At 41.4% G+C, this 20,086-nt stretch overlaps 1 protein-coding gene across 2 annotated transcripts; it reads left to right on the top strand.

The window, feature by feature from the left end:
• Positions 1-7,391: 7,391 nt before the first annotated feature.
• Positions 7,392-13,182, top strand: LOC140075575 (uncharacterized). 2 transcript variants are annotated; one of them, XR_011849447.1, is made up of 2 exons: positions 7,392-12,806; positions 13,072-13,182. XR_011849447.1 is itself a non-coding variant. In XM_072121662.1 (2 exons), exon 2 carries the CDS (start codon positions 7,977-7,979, stop codon positions 12,501-12,503), a length of 4,527 nt encoding a protein of 1,508 aa, XP_071977763.1. In that variant the 5' UTR covers positions 7,405-7,463; positions 7,729-7,976; the 3' UTR covers positions 12,504-13,065. The 2 variants fall into 2 exon arrangements, 1 of the variants encoding a protein (XP_071977763.1); XM_072121662.1 differs by lacking the exon at positions 13,072-13,182 and having other exon boundaries at positions 7,405-7,463; positions 7,729-13,065.
• The last annotated feature ends 6,904 nt before the right edge of the window (positions 13,183-20,086 follow it).

The following is a 20,086-nucleotide window of genomic DNA, read 5'->3' as shown; positions in this document are numbered from 1 at the left end:
GTGATAACATGTTCCTGATGCACAATATAGAGCCTAAAATGTATAACAAATTAAAGGAAGAATAAGTTATCTCTGAGAAATCGGACCCATATGTCAGCCCACTCCTTACAGTCAGCGATCGGTATTTCCGTTCTCTCCTTATAGTCACAATTCCCATGTCTGTTCCACAGCCAGCCTCCCATGTCTTCCCCTACTCATAATCAGGCTCCCATATGACAGCCCCTACCTCACAGTAGGGTGGCAGATGTCCTCCACTTCGATGTACCTGTGATTTAGTTGTGTTATACTGGTAGGGGGATGCGTTCTCACGACTGCAGGTCTAGACCTCATGTTTAGCCTGAGTGTTAACTGTAATTAATAAAAATATTAATCACCTGTCCTGAGATGTTGTTCCACTACTGACAGGGAAGGATATCACATTTCATTTTTCTAGGAGCCTGTCACCTATAAAAAATTCAAATATGTCTTAATGTGTTCCTGATGCACAACAAGGAGGCTAAAATGTATAATAAATAAAAGGAAGAAATGGTTATCTTGGAGAAATCGGACCCATTTTTCTTCCCACTCCTCACAGTCAGCCTTGTTATGTCCGCTCTCTCCCCACAGTCACAATGCCCATGCCTGTCCCACAGTCAGCCTCCTATGTCTTCCCTAACCTGTCATTCAGCCACCCGCCTCCCATGTTGATCCCACAGTCAGCCTCGCATGTCTTCCCCTACTCATAACCAGCCTCCCATATGACAGCCCCTACCTCACAATAGAGTAGCAGATTACGTCCACTTCGATGTACCTGTGATTTAGTTTTGTTATACAAGTAGTGTTTATAGAAGATATACTTCAAAAAACTTTATGTCTCATCTTGTAACATGAAGATACTGTCACACGACTGCAGGTCTAGAGACCTCATGTTTAGCCTGAGTGTTATCTATAATTAATAAAAATATGAATTACCTGTACTGAGATGTTTTTCCACTGCTGACAGGGAAGGACGTCACATTTCTTTTTTCTAGGAATCTGTCACCTTGAAAAAATCAAATATGTGATAATTTGTTCCTGATTCACAATATAGAGACTAAAATGTATAATAAATTAAATGTAGAAATAGTTATCATCTTTTTGCTGTTTTTACGCTGCTGACGAGGAAGGACGTCACATTTCTTTTTTCTATATATCTGTCACCTATAAAAAATCAAATATGTGATAATTTGTTCCTGATTCACAATATAGAGAATAAAATGTATATTAAATTAAATGTAGAAATAGTTATCATCTTTTTGCTGTTTTTACGCTGCTGACAGGGAAGGACGTCACATTTCTTTTTTCTATGAATCTGTCACCTATATAAAAATCAAATATGTGATTATTTGTTCCTGATTCACAATATAGAGGCTAATTTGTATAATAAATAAATTGTAGAAATAGTTATCATCTTTTTGCTGTTTTTCGTTGCTGACAGGGAAGGACGTCACATTTCGTTTTCCTCGGATTCTGTCACCTATAATAAGTCAAATATGTTATAATATGTTCCTGGTGTGCACCATAGAGGGTAAAATGTATAACAAATTAAAGAAAGAATCAGTTATCTCAGGGAAAATGGACTCATACGCCTGCACATTCGACGCAGTCGGCCTCGCTATGTCCGTTCTCTCTCCACAGTCTTAATTCCCATGACTATCCCACAGTCAGCCTCCCATACCTTCCTTTACCTTGTAGTCAGCAACCCTCTTTCCATGTCTGTCTCCACAGTCAGCCACCCATGTCTAACCCTTCTCATGGTCAGCCTCCCATATGAATGCCCATAACCCACAGTAGGAGAGCAGGTATCCTCCACCTCTCTGAACATATGATATTATTGTGTCATACTAGTAACGTTCAGAGAAGAAACACACCAGATACATAAATATATATATCATCATGTAACAGGAATATATACTATCACAAGACTGCAGGACTAAAACTCATGTTTAGCCCGAGTGTTATCTGTAATTAATATAAACACTAATTACCTGTCCTGAGATGTTTTTTCACTGATGACAGGAAAGGACGTCACATTGCTTTTTCCTAGAAATCTTTCACCTATAAAAAGTCAAATATGTGATAACATGTTCCTGATGCACACTATAGAGCCTAAAATGTATAACAAATTAAGGGAAGAATAAGTTATCTCTGAGAAATCGAACCCATATGTCTACTTATTCCTTACAGTCAGCCAACGGTATATCTGTTCTCTCCTTATAGTCACAATTCCCATGTCTGTCCCACAGCCAGCCTCCCATGTCTTCCCCTACTCATAATCAGGCTCCCATATGACAGCCCCTACCTCACAGTAGGGTGGCAGATGTCCTCCACTTCGATGTACCTGTGATTTAGTTGTGTTATACTGTTAGGGTTTATAGGAGATATATTCCTTTAAAAATTAATGTATCATCATGTAACATGAAGATACTTTCACACGACTGCAGGTCTAGACCTCATGTTTAGCCTGAGTGTTATCTGTAACTAATAAAAATATTAATTACCTGTCCTGAGATGTTTTTCTGTTGCTGACAGGGAAGGACGTCCCATTTCTTTTTCCTAGAAACCTGTCACCTATAAAAGATCAAATATGTGATAATGTGTTCCTGATGCACAATAAAGAGGCTAAAATCTGTAATAAATAAATTGAAGAAATGGTTATCTCAGGGAAATCAGACTCTTATGTCTGTCCACTCCACACAGCCAGCCTCACTATGTCCGATCTCTCCCCACAGTCAGAATTCCCATGTCTGACCCACAGTCATCTTCCTATGTCTTCCCTCACCTTGCAGTCAGCCTCCCGCCTCCCATGTCCTCAGACAGCCTCGCATGTCTGTCCCTACTCATGGTAAGTCTCCCATATGACTGCCCCTACCCTGCAATCAGGGAAGCAGATATCCTCCAATTCACTGTACCTTTGGATCTTATTGTGTTATACTAGTAACATTCATGGACGATACACATCAGATACATATGTATCATCATTTAACAGGAAGATACTATCACAAGACTGCAGGACTAGAACTCATTTTTAGCCTGAGTGTTATCTGTAATTAATATAAATACTAATTACCTGTCCTGAGATGTTTTTTCACTGATGACAGGGAAGGACGTCACATTTCTTTTTCCTAGAAATCTTTCACCTATAAAAAGTCAAATATGTGATAACATGTTCCTGATGCACACTAAAGAGCCTAAAATGTATAACAAATTAAAGGAAGAATAAGTTATCTATGAGAAATTGGACCCATATGTCAGCCCATTCCTTACAGTCAGCCATCGGTATATCTGTTCTCTCCTTACAGTCACAATCCCCATGTCTGTTCCACAGCCAGCCTCCCATGTCTTCCCCTACTCATAATCAGGCTCCCATATGACAGCCCCTACCTCAAAGTAGGGTGGCAGATGTCCTCCACTTCGATGTAACTGTGATTTAGTTGTGTTATACTGGTAGGGTTTATAGGAGATATATTCCTTTAAAAATTAATGTATCATCATGTAACATGAAGATACGTTCACATGACTGCAGGTCTAGACCTCATGTTTAGCCTGAGTGTTATCTGTAACTAATAAAAATATTAATTACCTGTCCTGAGATGTTTTTCCGCTGCTGACAGGAAAGGACGTCCCATTTCTATTTCCTAGAAACCTGTCACCTATAAAAGATCAAATATGTGATAATGTGTTGCTGATGCACAATAAAGAGGCTAAAATCTGTAATAAATAAATTGAAGAAATGGTTATCTCAGGGAAATCAGACTCTTATGTCTTTCCACTCCACACAGCCAGCCTCACTATGTCCGATCTCTCCCCACGGTCAGAATTCCCATGTCTGTCCCACAGTCAGCTTCCCATGTCTTCCCTCACCTTGCAGTCAGCCTCCCGCATCCCATGTCCTCAGACAGCCTCGCATGTCTGTCCCTACTCATGGTAATTCTCCCATATGACTGCCCCTACCCCGCAATCAGGGGAGCAGATATCCTCCACTTCACTGTACATGGGATCTCATTGTGTTATACTAGTAACATTCATGGACGATACACATCAGATACATATGTATCATCATTTAAAAGGAAGATACTATCACAAGACTGCAGGACTAGAACTCAAATTTAGCCTGATTGTTATCTGTAATTAATATAAATACTAATTACCTGTCCTGAGATGTTTTTTTCACTGATGGCAGGGAAGGACGTCACATTTCTTTTTCCTAGAAATCTTTCACCTATAAAAAGTCAAATATGTGATAACATGTTCCTGATGCACACTAAAGAGCCTAAAATGTATAACAAATTAAAGGAAGAATAAGTTATCTCTGAGAAATCGGACCCATATGTCTGCCCACTCCTTACAGTCAGCCATCGGTATATCCGTTCTCTCCCTACAGTCACAATTCCCATGTCTGTCCCACATCCAGCGTCCCACGTCTTCCCCTACTCGTAATCAGGCTCCCATATGACAGTCCCTACTTCACAGTAGGGTGGCAGATGTCCTCCACTTCGATGTACCTGTGATTTAGTTGTGTTATACTGGTAGGGTTTATAGGAGATATATTCCTTTAAAATTTAATGTATCATCATGTAACATGAAGATACTTTCACATGACTGCAGGTCTAGACCTCATGTTTAGCCTGAGTGTTATCTGTAACTAATAAAAATATTAATTACCTGTCCTGAGATGTTTTTCCGCTGATGACAGGTAAGGACGTCCCATTTCTTTTTCCTAGAAACCTGTCACCTATAAAAGATCAAATATGTGATAATGTGTTGCTGATGCACAATAAAGAGGCTAAAATCTGTAATAAATAAATTGAAGAAATGGTTATCTCAGGGAAATCAGACTCTTATGTCTGTCCACTCCACACAGCCAGCCTCACTATGTCCGATCTCTACCCACAGTCAGAATTCCCATGTCTGTCCCACAGTCAGCTTCCCATGTCTTCCCTCACCTTGCAGTCAGCCTCCCGCCTCCCATGTCCACAGACAGCCTCGCATGTCTGTCCCTACTCATGGTAAGTCTCCCATATGACTGCCCCTACCCCGCAATCAGGGGAGCAGATATCCTCCTCTTCACTGTACATGGGAACTTATTGTGTTATACTAGTAACATTCATGGACGATACACATCAGATACATATGTATCATCATTTAAAAGGAAGATACTATCACAAGACTGCAGGACTAGAACTCATATTTAGCCTGAGTGTTATCTGTAATTAATATAAATACTAATTACCTGTCCTGAGATGTTTTTTCCCTAATGACAGGGAAGGACGTCACATTTCTTTTTCCTAGAAATCTTTCACCTATAAAAAGTCAAATATGTGATAACATGTTCCTGATGCTTACTATAGAGCCTAAAATGTATAACAAATTAAAGGAAGAATAAGTTATCTCTGAGAAATCGGACCCATATGTCTGCCCACTCCTTACAGTCAGCAATCGGTATATCCGTTCTCTCCCTACAGTCACAATTCCCATGTCTGTCCCACAGCCAGCCTCCCACGTCTTCCCCTACTCGTAATCAGGCTCCCAAATGACAGCCCCTACTTCACAGTAGGGTGGCAGATGTCCTCCACTTCGATGTACCTGTGATTTAGTTGTGTTATACTGGTAGGGGGATACGTTCTCATGACTGCAGGTCTAGACCTCATGTTTAGCCTGAGTGTTATCTGTAATTAATAAAAATATTAATCACCTGTCCTGAGATGTTGTTCCACTGCTGACAGGGAAGGATGTCACATTTCATTTTTCTAGGAGCCTGTCACCTATAAAAAAATTTAAATATGTGATAATGTGTTCCTGATGCACAACAAGGAGGCTAAAATATATAATAAATAAAAGGAAGAAATGGTTATCTCGGGGAAATCGGATCCATTTGTCTTCCCACTCCTCACAATCAGCCTTGTTATGCCCGCTCTCTCCCCACAGTCACAATTCCCATGTCTTTCCCACAGTCAGCCTCCCATGTCTTCCCTAACCTGTCAGTCAGCCACCCACCTCCCATGTTGATCCCACAGTCAGCCTCACATGTCTTCCCCTACTCATAACCAGCCTCCCATATGACAGCCCCTACCTCACAATAGAGTAGCAGATTAGGTCCACTTCGATGTACCTGTGATTTAGTTTTGTTATACTAGTAGTGTTTATTGAAGATATACTTCAAAAAATTAATGTCTCATCTTGTAACATGAAGATACTGTCACACGACTGCAGGTCTAGAGACCTCATGTTTAGCCTGAGTGTTATCTATAATTAATAAAAATATTAATTACCTGTCCTGAGATGTTTTTCCACTGCTGACAGGGAAGGACGTCACATTTCTTTTTTCTAGGAATCTGTCACCTAAAAAAAAACAAATATGTGATAATTTGTTTCTTATTCACAATATAGAGACTAAAATGTATAATAAATTAAATGTAGAAATAGTTATCATCTTTTTGCTGTTTTTCCGCTGCTGACGAGAAAGGAGGTCACATTTTTTTTTTCTATATATCTGTCACCTATAAAAAAATCAAATATGTGATAATTTGTTTCTGATTCACAACAAGGAGGCTAAAATGTATAATAAATAAAAGGAAGAAATGGTTATCTCTGGGAAATCGGACCCATTTGTTTGCCCACTCCTCACAGTCAGCCTTGTTATGTCCGCTCTCTCCCCACAGTCACAATTCCCATGTCTTTCCCACAGTCAGCCTCCCATGTCTTCCCTAACCTGTCAGTCAGCCATCTGCCTCCTATGTTGATCCCACAGTCAGCCTCGCATGTCTTCCCCTACTCACAACCAGCCTCCCATATGACAGCCCCTACCTCACAATAGAGTAGCAGATTACGTCCACTTCGATGTACCTGTGATGTAGTTTTGTTATACTAGTAGTGTTTATTGAAGATATACTTCAAAAAATTTATGTCTCATCTTGTAACATGAAGATACTGTCACACGACTGCAGGTCTAGAGACCTCATGTTTAGCCTGAGTGTTATCTATAATTAAAAAAATATTAATTACCTGTCCTGAGATGTTTTTCCACTGCTGACAGGGAAGGACGTCACATTTCTTTTTTCTAGGAATCTGTCACCTATAAAAAATCAAATATGTGATAATTTGTTTCTTATTCACAATATAGAGACTAAAATGTATAATAAATTAAATGGAGAAATAGTTATCATCTTTTTGCTGTTTTTACGCTGCTGACAGGGAAGGACGTTTGTGCTGCCCACTGGCAAATGTTATGCAGGTTAAATGATGTTCTTAATTTGTCCATTATGTAACAGATGTTTGTTTGCAGGCGCCATCTAATGGCCAAAGTTAATAACTACTTACATTCTGTTTTCCCCACCCACTAGCAGCTACAAAGGATTGTGGGCAGGAGAAGGGCAGTTCCCTTCATGTCTACACAGAGAGAAGACCTATATTCATCCATCTTAACCCTTGTTGTAGTATAGCCGGTAAGGAGACTGTCTATAAGAATCTATAGCTACTAGCAGTTATAGGACCACTCTGTATAAAGTCTCTTATATGAAGTGTAATGTATAGATCTGTAATTGCACTGTAATTGCACAGATAGGCCCAACCTCATGGTCGGCCATGTTTGGTCCCAGACTGTATATGTATCAGCTTGTTTCCTGTTATATGCTAATGTAATGTATGTAACCTGCTCCTGTTATATTATTGTACTATTCTAATAGATTGTACATTCCTGTTTTTCTTCAGTTTCACCCTAATCCTACATCAGTTTAATAAAGCTACGGACTTTGAACCAGTCTCATTTGTTGAACTGTAGGAAGGCGTTTAACTGCCTGTCGAGCTCCGCATAGACCCCGGGGGTACGTGAAGTGGGGGCAGGACAGTGAAACGGCTCCTGGAAACAAGCGGGAAAGATTTAGACTACACAGAGGTCTGCTACTGTCTACGCAGTCACCTGCAAACAGGCAACACAGCAATCTCTAAACGGTCAAAGCATGTCACAAAGCCAAGTGTCTTCTATCAAGACAAGATCACGGGCCAGTTCCTCAAAAGCATCTACCACTAGCAATGCAGCCGCCATCGCCCGCGCAAAAGCGGAAGCAGCGAGGACACGGGCTACCTTTGCTGAACAAGAGATGCAGTTGAAATTACAACAGGCTTCCTTAGAAGCAGAGAGGGCACGACAACAGGCTTCCTTAGAAGCAGAACAGGCTTCTCTAGACTTAGAAAGAGCACGCCTGGAAGCAACACTCGAGAAGCTGACAATTGAGAGGGAAGCCGCAGCTGCCATGGCGGAAGCAGAAATCTTAGAGGCAGCCGCGTTCTCTCACAGCGAGCCCAGCAGACACAGTAGCATGCCTGATCTGGAACAAGAACCCCAGGATACACTAGAACGCACTTCAGAATATGTCCTTCAGCATCCTGCGTGTAATCCTCAGACTACACATGAAACAAAGGTTACCAACTGCGAGTCAAGTCCAAGGCATCATATTTTATGTCAAGAAGCGGACCTCAGACCACATTTCTGCAAGCAAGAGAATGACACAGCTCAAGTCAACTTCCTTGCCTACCAGAGAACCCAAGCTTCATCCCAGCGTCCAGGAAGTTACTACACTCCCAGACAGTGTGGCACTGTGAAACCTAAAGAAGAGACTTCTGACAGGTATGGCTACACACCACACTCTCACCAAGGCAACCACTTGCCAACCTGTCTCAGCACAAACCAAGCCACTATAGACTTTGCTAAGTTCTTTGCTAGACGTGAGCTTGTCACCAAAGGACTTGTAAAGTTCAATGATCGCCCCGAGAACTATAGGGCTTGGCGATCCTCATTCCAGAGTCTTATAAGAGACTTAGATCTGTCTTCTAGGGAAGAGCTAGATCTACTGGTGAAATGGCTTGGGGATGAATCTGCTGAGCATGCTAAGAGGATCAGAGCCATTAACATAAACTATCCAGAAACAGGCTTAAAGATGATCTGGGATAGACTCGATGAGTGTTATGGCTCAGCAGAGGTTATAGAAAATTCATTATTCAAAAGAATTGATGACTTCCCTAGAATAGCTAGTAAGGGCTACCAAAAACTTAGGGAACTAAGTGATCTGTTAACTGAACTACAGGTTGCCAAAGCAGAAGGAGATTTAATGGGACTTGCATTTCTTGACACAGCCAGAGGTGTCAACCCTATAGTGCAAAAACTTCCTCACAACCTACAAGAGAAGTGGGTCAATCATGGTTTTAAGTACAAGGAAATCCATGATGTACAGTTTCCACCCTTCAGTGTATTTGTGGAATTTATTACTCAGCAAGCAAAAATCAGAAATGATCCCAGTTTCGATTTTACTCTATCCTGTGCCACTCCATCTGGTCTTAAACAACATAAAACTCCGGTAGCAGTTCATAAAACTAATGTTTCTTCTAAAAGTAATTCTTACAGGCCTTCAAGCTCCTCCCACCAGGATGGAAGATCCACGGATCCAAGTAAGCAGTGTCCCCTGCACCAGAAGCCACATTCCCTACTGAAATGCAGAGGCTTTAGAGAGAAGTCCATGGAGGACCGCAAAGCTTTCCTCAGGGACAACAAAATCTGCTACAAGTGCTGCTTAGCAACATCACACTTCGCAAAGGACTGTAAGGTCAGTGTTAAATGTACAGAATGTGACAGCACAGATCACAACTCAGCTTTACACCCTGGGCCACCACCGTGGGCCTCGTCTCATATAGAAAGTGGCCAGGAACAAGGTGGAGAGGAGGGAAATACTGAAACAGAGACACCAGATGTTACTTCTCAATGCACTGAGGTCTGCAAAGGACTTGTAGGTGGCAGGTCCTGCTCAAAAATCTGTCTTGTCAGAGTTTACCCAACGGACTGCAAAGACAAAGCCTTCAAAGTATATGCCATTCTTGATGACCAAAGTAATAAATCTCTGGCTAGATCTACTTTCTTTGACATTTTCAACATTAAGGGACCCAGCTCTCCCTACTCCCTAAAGACTTGTGCAGGCACTGTTGAGACGGCGGGGAGAAGAGCTACTGGGTACACAATAGAGTCTATAGATGGTCGCACCTGCCTGACTTTACCAACCATAATCGAGTGTAACCAGATCCCTGATAACAGGTCTGAAATCCCTACACCAGATGTTGCAAAACACCAACCCCATTTGAAGCATATAGCTCATCTCATACCCAAGTTAGATCCTCAAGCTCAGATAATTCTGCTCCTTGGAAGAGATATCTTGCAAGTTCACAAGCCTAGACATCAAATTAATGGTCCTCACAATGCTCCATTTGCCCAGAAACTTGACCTAGGGTGGGTGATTGTAGGTGATGTTTGTATAGGTGGTGTGCACAGACCCACTTCGGTGAACAACATGCTTACCAGCACATTAGAGAATGGACGCCCTTCTCTCTTTCAACCATGTTACAGTAACATCTTCATAAAAGAGCTTCCACACAGCATTCCTCTACCCTGTCATATCACTAGCAACCTTTGTGACAACCATACTTGTACTAGTGACCATGACCACTTAGGATGCACAGTCTTCCAGAGAACAAAGGAAGACAATCAACTGGCAATGTCCTTTGAGGATAGACTGTTCTTAGAAATAATGGAGCAAGGAATAGTTAAAGATGAATCAAATAGTTGGATAGCACCTCTTCCCTTCAGACCCAAAAGGCAGTGTTTGCCTAACAATCGAGAACAAGTTTGTAAACGCTTTGCTTCCCTTAGAAGGAATCTTCAGAAAAAGCCTGATATGAAAGACCACTTCTTTAAATTTATGGAAAGAGTATTTGAGAACTCCCATGCAGAGATAGCTCCAACCTTAAAGGATTCAGAGGAATGCTGGTATCTACCTATATTTGGAGTTTACCACCCAAAGAAACCAGGACAGATAAGAGTAGTATTCGACTCTAGTGCCAAATTTGAGGGTGTTTCCTTAAATGATGTCCTACTGCCAGGTCCAGACCTCAACAACCGACTCCTTGGAGTGCTTCTCAGATTTCGCAGGGACTCTGTTGCATTTATGGCTGACATCCAACAAATGTTCCACTGCTTTCTTGTTAAAGAGGAACACCGAAATTTCCTTAGGTTCTTTTGGTTCAAGGACAACAACCCCTTGGAAGAACCCATCGAGTATCGCATGCGTGTGCACATCTTTGGTAACAGCCCTTCCCCATCAGTGGCTATATATGGACTTAAACATTCAGCCAGGGAGGGTGAAAAAGAATATGGTTCAGATGTTACACAGTTTGTCAAAAAGGACTTTTATGTGGATGACTGTTTAAAATCGCTACCTACAAATGAGTCTGCAATCAGTCTTCTTAAGAGAGCTCAAGAATTGCTTGCTAATTCAAACCTGAGGCTCCATAAAATTGCCTCCAACAGCAAAAAATTAATGGAAGCATTTCCCTCTCATGATTACAGCAATGACTTAAAGGACTTAAGTACTGACACTTTTCCAATGCAACGTAGTCTTGGACTGCTCTGGGACTTAAAGTCTGACACCTTTACCTTCCAAGTCAGCGAGGAAGAGAAACCCTTTACTCGGAGAGGAGTACTATCTGCTATAAACAGCTTGTATGATCCTTTAGGGTTTGCAGCTCCTGTTACCATCCAAGGTAAAGCAATACTTAGAGATTTGACTCATGATGCCTCTGACTGGGATGAACAACTTCCCAATGAAAAGAAAGCACTGTGGGTAGAGTGGAAGGATTCTCTAACAAATCTCTCTCATCTACATGTTGCACGCTCATATGCCCCTGTGCCATCTACAGAGGTTCAGCTACAAAGACTTTATGTGTTTTCTGATGCTTCTATCAAAGCCATTGCTGCTGTGGCCTATCTTAAAACAGTAGACATTAAAGGACAATGTCATATAGGATTCGTCATGGGCAAAGCAAAACTTGCACCACTCCCTGAGCACACTATACCGAGACTAGAACTTTGTGCTGCAGTATTAGCAGTTGAGCTTGCTGAGATGATCGCAACAGAGATGCATTTGGAGATCAAAGATGCTGTGTTTTACACAGACAGCAAGGTAGTCTTGGGATATATCTACAACGAAAGCCGACGCTTCTACGTGTATGTCAACAACAGGGTTCTACGAATCAGGAGGTCAACTTTGCCAAAACAGTGGAATTTTGTTCCTACTGATCAAAATCCTGCAGACCAAGCAACTAGATCTGTTGCTGCCAACCGCCTTAAAGACACTACATGGTTTACAGGTCCTGCCTTTCTATACAGCTCAGAACACGGCACTACGGATCTTGAAACATTTAAACTTGTGGATGCTGACAAGGATGCAGAAATCCGTCCCAAGGTATCGACACTACACACAGTGACTTCAGACAATTACCTTAAGTCTCACCGATTCAGCAGGTTCTCAACCTGGAAATCACTTGTTCGTGCCATCACTTTCTTAATCCACATAGCTCGTTCTTTCAAAAATACCAAGCTTGCTAATGTGAAGGATTGTAAAGGCTGGCACCTCTGCAAAAATGTTCTTCAGACCAGTAACTGAACTAATCTTATTGCTGTCATCTGAGGACTCTTGTGGTGGCATCGATTGACGCCAGGCGGGGAGTGTGCTGCCCACTGGCAAATGTTATGCAGGTTAAATGATGTTCTTAATTTGTCCATTATGTAACAGATGTTTGTTTGCAGGCGCCATCTAATGGCCAAAGTTAATAACTACTTACATTCTGTTTTCCCCACCCACTAGCAGCTACAAAGGATTGTGGGTAGGAGAAGGGCAGTTCCCTTCATGTCTACACAGAGAGAAGACCTATATTCATCCATCTTAACCCTTGTTGTAGTATAGCCGGTAAGGAGACTGTCTATAAGAATCTATAGCTACTAGCAGTTATAGGACCACTCTGTATAAAGTCTCTTATATGAAGTGTAATGTATAGATCTGTAATTGCACTGTAATTGCACAGATAGGCCCAACCTCATGGTCGGCCATGTTTGGTCCCAGACTGTATATGTATCAGCTTGTTTCCTGTTATATGCTAATGTAATGTATGTAACCTGCTCCTGTTATATTATTGTACTATTCTAATAGATTGTACATTCCTGTTTTTCTTCAGTTTCACCCTAATCCTACATCAGTTTAATAAAGCTACGGACTTTGAACCAGTCTCATTTGTTGAACTGTAGGAAGGCGTTTAACTGCCTGTCGAGCTCCGCATAGACCCCGGGGGTACGTGAAGTGGGGGCAGGACAACGTTACATTTCTTTTATCTATGAATCTGTCACCTATAAAAAATCAAATATGTGATAATTTGTTCCTGATTCACAATATAGAGAATACAATGTATAATAAATTAAATGTAGAAATAGTTATCATCTTTTTGCTGTTTTTACGCTGCTGACAGGGAAGGACGTCCCATTTCTTTTTTCTATGAATCTGTCATCTATAAAAAAACAAATGATGTGTTCCTGATGCACAATATAGAGGCTAAAATCTATAATAAATAAAATGAATAAATGGTTATCTCAGGGAAATAGGACCAATATGTCTGTACACTCCACAAAGCCAGCCTCGCTATGTCTGATCTCTTCCCACAGTCCGAATTTCCATGTCTTTCCCACAGTCAGCTTCCCATGTCTTCCCTCACCTAGCAGTCAGCCTCCCATATGGCTGCCCCTAACCCACAGTAGGGGAGCACATATCTTTTACTTCACTGTACATGGGATCTAATTGTGTTATACTAGTAGTGTATATAGAAGAGACATATCTAAAAATACATGTATCATCATGTAATAGGAAAATAGAATCATCATACCATTGCAGGACTAGAACTCGTGCTTAGTGAGGGTTATCTGTATTTAATATGAATAATAATTAGTTTAAAATGAATAATAATAATAATAATCAGTTATCTCAGGGAAAATGGGCCCATATGTGCACTCCCTCCCCACAGTCAAAATTCCCATAACTGTCCCATAGTTAGCCTGCCATGTCTTCCCTCACCTCACAGTCAGCGTGCCGCCTCTCATGTCTACCTCCACAGTCAGCCTCTCATGTGTGTCCCGCCTTATGGTCAGTTTTCCAACTAACTGCTGCTCTTTTCCTTGAATCTGTCCCCACAGTCTGCATGTATATCTCTGCTCCCTCCTCACAGTTAGTTTCCCTATGTATGCCCTTTCCTCACAGTGAGCCTCCATGTCATTGTCTGCCCTCTTCCTGAAGTCGCCCCCCATGTTTATTTCCACAGTTAGGCTCCCATGTCTTCCCTCCCCTTACAGTCAGCCGCGCATGTCTATCCCTACTCATGGTCCCGTATGACTACACTTACCGCATCTATCTTCGCATGGCATGTCTTCCCCTTCCTTACAGTCGGCCTTCTTCTGCTTTGTCTGCACCCTTACTACAGTCAGAATCCCATGCTGGTTTCCACGGTAAGCCACTCATGTCTACCCTGTCCTCGCATTTAGCTTCCTGCCTTCCATGGCTGCCTGCACAGTTAGCCTTATATGCCTGTCCCTCCTCATGGTCACCCTCCCATATGACTGCCCCTACCCCACAGTCAATGGAGCTTATTTCTGTCACTTCTGTGTACCTGGGATCTAGTTTTGTTACTCTAGTAGCATCTATAGAAGATACACATCTAAATATACATGTGTCATCATTTAACAGGTCAACATGTTTAGCCTGAGTGTTATCTGGAATTAATAAAAATTATTTTTACCTGTCCTGAGATGTTTTATTACTGCTGACTGGGAAAACTGTCACATTTCTTTTTCCTAGAAATCTGTCACCTATAAGAAGTCAGAAGTGTGATAATATGCTCCTGGCACATGCTTTAGAGGCTACTATTTCTAACACATTAAAGAAAGAAAGAATAAGTTATCCCAAGGATCAAGGAAACATCTGTCCGCCCACTGTTTACAGTCAACCTCGCTATGTCTGCTCTCTTTCCAGAGTAATCCCCCCCATGTCAGCCCCTAGCGCACAGTCAGCCCCCATGTAAGATTCACAGTTAGTCTTCCATGTCTTCCCACCCACACAGTCAGCTTCCTCATGTCTGTTTCTACCTCACACAGCCATCTCCAATGTCTGTCCTAACAGTCAGCCTTGCATGTCTACTCCTCCAAACATTCAACCTCCCTAAATCTCACCCTCCTTCACAGCCAGCATCCCCATGTTTGACATCTCCCCGCTGCAGCCCCTCATATGATTGTCCCTTCCCCAGTCATGGGAGCAGATATTCTACTCTTCTCTGCATCTGTCATCTAGTTGTGCAATACTAGTAGCAGTTATAGAAGATACACATCTAGGTTTCATGCTTCTTTTTCCTAGGAATCCATCACCTATAAACTGTCAGAGGTGTAATAATATGTTCCTGGTACATGCAAAAGAACATAACATTAATGGCAGAATCACTTATCTCATAGATAATGCATCCATATGTCTGCCCATTCCTAACAGTCAGCCTTCCCATGTCTGTCCAACAGCCTTCCATGTCTAACCCCAGATTCTTCATTTATATCTCTGAACTAATTTCATGATCCACCTCTCGTTTCTGTCACCATAGTCATGGCTATCCCAAAATTCAGCATCCATATTACTACTTCTTACTCCTCACAGTCAGCTTCCCCATATCTACCACTTCCACACAGTCAACCTATATGGCTCATGTCTGGTCCTTCCCTACAGACAGTCCTCCCCATGTCCATTACCACTGTTAGCCCCTTCCCATGTTTGCCCCCTATTTAAACAGTCACCTCATGTCTTTACCCTCCTCACAATCAGCAGAGTAGATATCCTCCTCTCCTCTGTACCTGAGCTGTAGTTGTGTTATACTATTAGCGTCTATAGAAGATGAACAAAAACAATCCATTAATCATTATGTACCAGTTACATACTATGACACCACTGCAGGTCTAGAACTTATGTCTAGCCTGAGTGTAATCACTAATCATATAAATATTAAGTACTGATCCTGAGATCCTTTCTTGCCACCCACAGGGCCACTGATGTTTCTTCCTTTATCTTTTCATAGTGAAAACCTTTCACCCGGAAAAAGGTTAAGGTTTTAAAAAACTAAATCTCATGGGGATGGGGGCATGTGCTATTTAAACATTTCCACGGACCAGGCATCATGGGCTCTGCGTAGATACTGGGTGGTCGGATATATGTATACTTTATCTATGGGCACAAAAGTTTAATTGCTGATGCCTTTTTACATTAGTAAGTATGTGAAGTGCAATATATCAATGTGAATTGATAGTTAAAGGGGATCCCTGACTTTATATATAGAGAGTTAGGAGTAGAAACATTTCTCACCAGTGCGTCAGATACATTGTCCTCCATTAGCTGCAGCTGCTTTATCCATCTTATTGATATCTCCTAAGGTCTTGATAGACACTTCTTCAGATGTTTCCTCTTACCTGGTCTGGACCTAGACTTAACAATCTGGTTGTGTGCAGCAGCTTTGATATGAAGCTAGGGGGTGGGACTTAAAAATTTTAATCCTAATTGGTCAATTCAGTATTCTGGACCTAGTGACATCATAAAGGAACACTAACCTGAAGCTAGAATTAGTATTGTCCCCAGACAGTCTTGCTATTGTATTCTCTAGGTCTTGCTCTTACCAGGTCAGGATGTTGACTGATGCATCTGGTCACGTGCAGTGGCTTTTATACCATGCTAGGTGGGCGTGGCTACAATACCTTGCTCCTGATTGGTCAGTTCAGGATTCTGGACCTAGTGACATCATAATGGTACACTAACCTTAAGTTCCTGGAGGCTTCTGCTGCTGTTGACCAGTAATTTACTGTTTAATTTTACCTGCTCAACGATAAAGACTACATTAAATAGGAATAGGACACGGGCTATTTATAGATGGGGAGATTGATTTGTGGCTTGTTAAAATAAAGCTGTCTATAGATTGAAGAGTATGATTTTGATATCTATAGATGGGAATATGGTTTTGGAGTTCCAAATATCTAGGTGGTTTTAAAGGTGTGGTCGAATAGATCAGGGGGTTTTGGGGTCTGTGCAGATACTAGGTGGGTGGATATGTGTATACTTTATATATGGACTGGGCACAAAGGTTCTATTGATGATGCCTTTTTCCATGATTCATTAGTAAGTATGGGAAGTTCAATGTGAATTGATAGGTAAAGGGAACCCTGACTTTATATATATAGAGTTAGAAATAGAAACATTCCTCACCAGTTTGTTAGCTGCAGCTGCTTTATCCATCTTATTGTGATCTCCTAAGGTCTGGCTTGATCCATCCTATTGTGATCTCCTCAGGTCTTGATATTGGTGTTGCTTTTACCTATGCGGGACGTGGACTTACCCACCTGGTTGTGTGCAGCAGCTTTGATATCATGCTAGGGAGGTGGGACTGCAAAATCTTAATCCTAATTGGTCAATTCAGTATTCTGGACCTAGTGACATCATAAAGGAACACTAACCTAAAGCTAGAATTAGTATTGCCCACAGACAGTCTTGCTATTGTATTCTCTAGGTCTTGCTCTTACGAGGTCAGGATGTTGACTGATGCATCTGGTCACGTGCAGTGGCTTTTATACCATGCTAGGTGGGCGTGGCTACAATACCTTGCTCCTGATTGGTCAGTTCAGGATTCTGGACCTAGTGACATCATAATGGAACACTAACCTTAAGTTCCTGGAGGCTTCTGCTGCTGTTGACCAGTAATTTACTGTTGAATTTCACCTGCTCAATGATAAAGACTACATTAAATGGGAAGGGGAAACAGGCTATTTATAGATGGGGAGATTGATTTGTGGCTTGTTAAAATAAAGCTGTCTATAGATTGAAGAGTATGATTTTGATATCTATAGATGGGAATATGGTTTTGGAGTTCTAAATATCTAGGTGGTTTTAAAGGTGTGGTCGAATAGATCAGGGGGTTTTGGGGTCTGTGCAGATACTAGGTGGGTGGATATGTGTATACTTTATATATGGACTGGGCACAAAGGTTCTATTGATGATGCCTTTTTCCATAATTCATTAGTAAGTATGGGAAGTTCAATGTGAATTGATAGGTAAAGGGAACCCTGACTTTATATATATATAGAGTTAGAAATAGAAACATTCCTCACCAGTTTGTTAGCTGCAGCTGCTTTATCCATCTTATTGTGATCTCCTAAGGTCTGGCTTGATCCATCCTATTGTGATCTCCTCTGGTCTTGATATTGGTGTTGCTTTTACCTATGCGGGACGTGGACTTACCCACCTGGTTGTGTGCATGCTAGGGGGTTGGGACTTAAAAATCTTAATCCTAATTGGTCAATTCAGTATTCTGGACCTAGTGACATCATAAAGGAACACTAACCTTAAGCTGGAATTAATATTGTCCACAGACAGTCTTGCTATTGTATTCTCTAGGTCTTGCTCTTACCAGGTCAAGATGTTGACTGATGCATCTGGTCACGTGCAGTGGGTTTTATACCATACTAGGTGGGCGTGGCTACAATACCTTGCTCCTGATTGGTCAGTTCAGGATTCTGGACCTAGTGATATCAAAATGGAACACTAACCTTAAGTTCCTGGAGGCTTCTGCTGCTGTTGTCCAGTAATTTACTGTTTAATTTCACCTGCTCATTGATAAAGACTACATTAAATAGGAATAGGACACGGGCTATTTATAGATGGGGAGATTGATTTGAGGTTGGTAAAATAAAGCTGTCTATAGATTGAAGAGTATGATTTTGATATCTATAGATGGGAATATGGTTTTGGAGTTCTAAATATCTAGGTGGTTTTAAAGGTGTGGTCGAATAGATCAGGGGGTTTTGGGGTCTGTGCAGATACTAGGTGGGTGGATATGTGTATACTTTATATATGGACTGGGCACAAAGGTTCTATTGATGATGCCTTTTTCCATGATTCATTAGTAAGTATGGGAAGTTCAATGTGAATTGATAGGTAAAGGGAATCCTGACTTTATATATATAGAATTAGAAATAGAAACATTCCTCACCAGTTTGTTAGCTGCAGCTGCTTTATCCATCTTATTGTGATCTCCTAAGGTCTGGCTTGATCCATCCTATTGTGATCTCCTCAGGTCTTGATATTGGTGTTGCTTTTACCTATGCGGGATGTGGACTTACCCACCTGGTTGTGTGCATGCTAGGGGGTTGGGACTTAAAAATCTTAATCATAATTGGTCAATTCAGTATTCTGGACCTAGTGACATAATAAAGAAACACTAACCTTAAGCTGGAATTAATATTGTCCACAGACAGTCTAGCTATTCCGTTCTCTAGGTCTTGCTCTTACCAGGTCAGGATGTTGACTGATGCATCTGGTCACGTGCAGTGGCTTTTATACCATGCTAGGTGGGCGTGGCTACAATACCTTGCTCCTGATTGGTCAATTCAGGATTCTGGACCTAGTGATCATAATGGAACACTAACCTTAAGTCCCTGGAGGCTTCTGCTGCTGTTGTCCAGTAATTTACTGGTGAATTTCACCTGTTCAATGATAAAGACTACATTAAATGGGAAGGGGAAACAGGCTATTTATAGATGGGGAGATTGATTTGTGGCTCGTAAAAATAAAGCAGTCTATGGATCTATAGAAGAGTATGTTTATGATATATATAGATGGGAATATGGTTTTGGAGCTCTAAATACCTTAGTGTTTTTTTAGGTGTAGTTGAATAGATGAGGGATTCTGGGATCTGTGTAGATACTGGGTGGTCAGATATGTGTATACTTTATATATGGACTGGGCACAAAGTTCAATATATCAATGTGAATTGTTTAAAGTGAAAAGGGATCCCTGACTTTATATATAGAGAGTTAGGAGTAGAAACATTTCTCAGCAGTGCGTCAGAGACATTGGGGCTCATTTACTAAGAATGTTCACTAAAAGTGCTCTGCCTGTGTATAATGCAGGGTGTGGCAGATTCATTAAAAACGTGTGCTAGAAATCATGAATCTGCCGCTTCCCTGCACTGACCCGACAGAGTTCACTATCTTTTTTGTGGTGCTCATTAACAAAGGACGTTCAACAGGAGACTAGTACGGCTGCACCACAAAAGGGTCGCATGCAACACAATTGTGGTGCAGACACTTCTTAAATACCTGTTCAAGCAGACTACACCTCAAAGAATGTGC

The sequence above is a fragment of the Engystomops pustulosus genome, chromosome 8, assembly GCF_040894005.1.
Source record: "Engystomops pustulosus chromosome 8, aEngPut4.maternal, whole genome shotgun sequence".
Classification (NCBI taxonomy): Eukaryota; Metazoa; Chordata; class Amphibia; order Anura; family Leptodactylidae; genus Engystomops; species Engystomops pustulosus.
The sequence above is the reverse complement of the archived record's forward strand: the minus strand, read 5'-3'. Positions and strand labels throughout refer to the sequence as shown.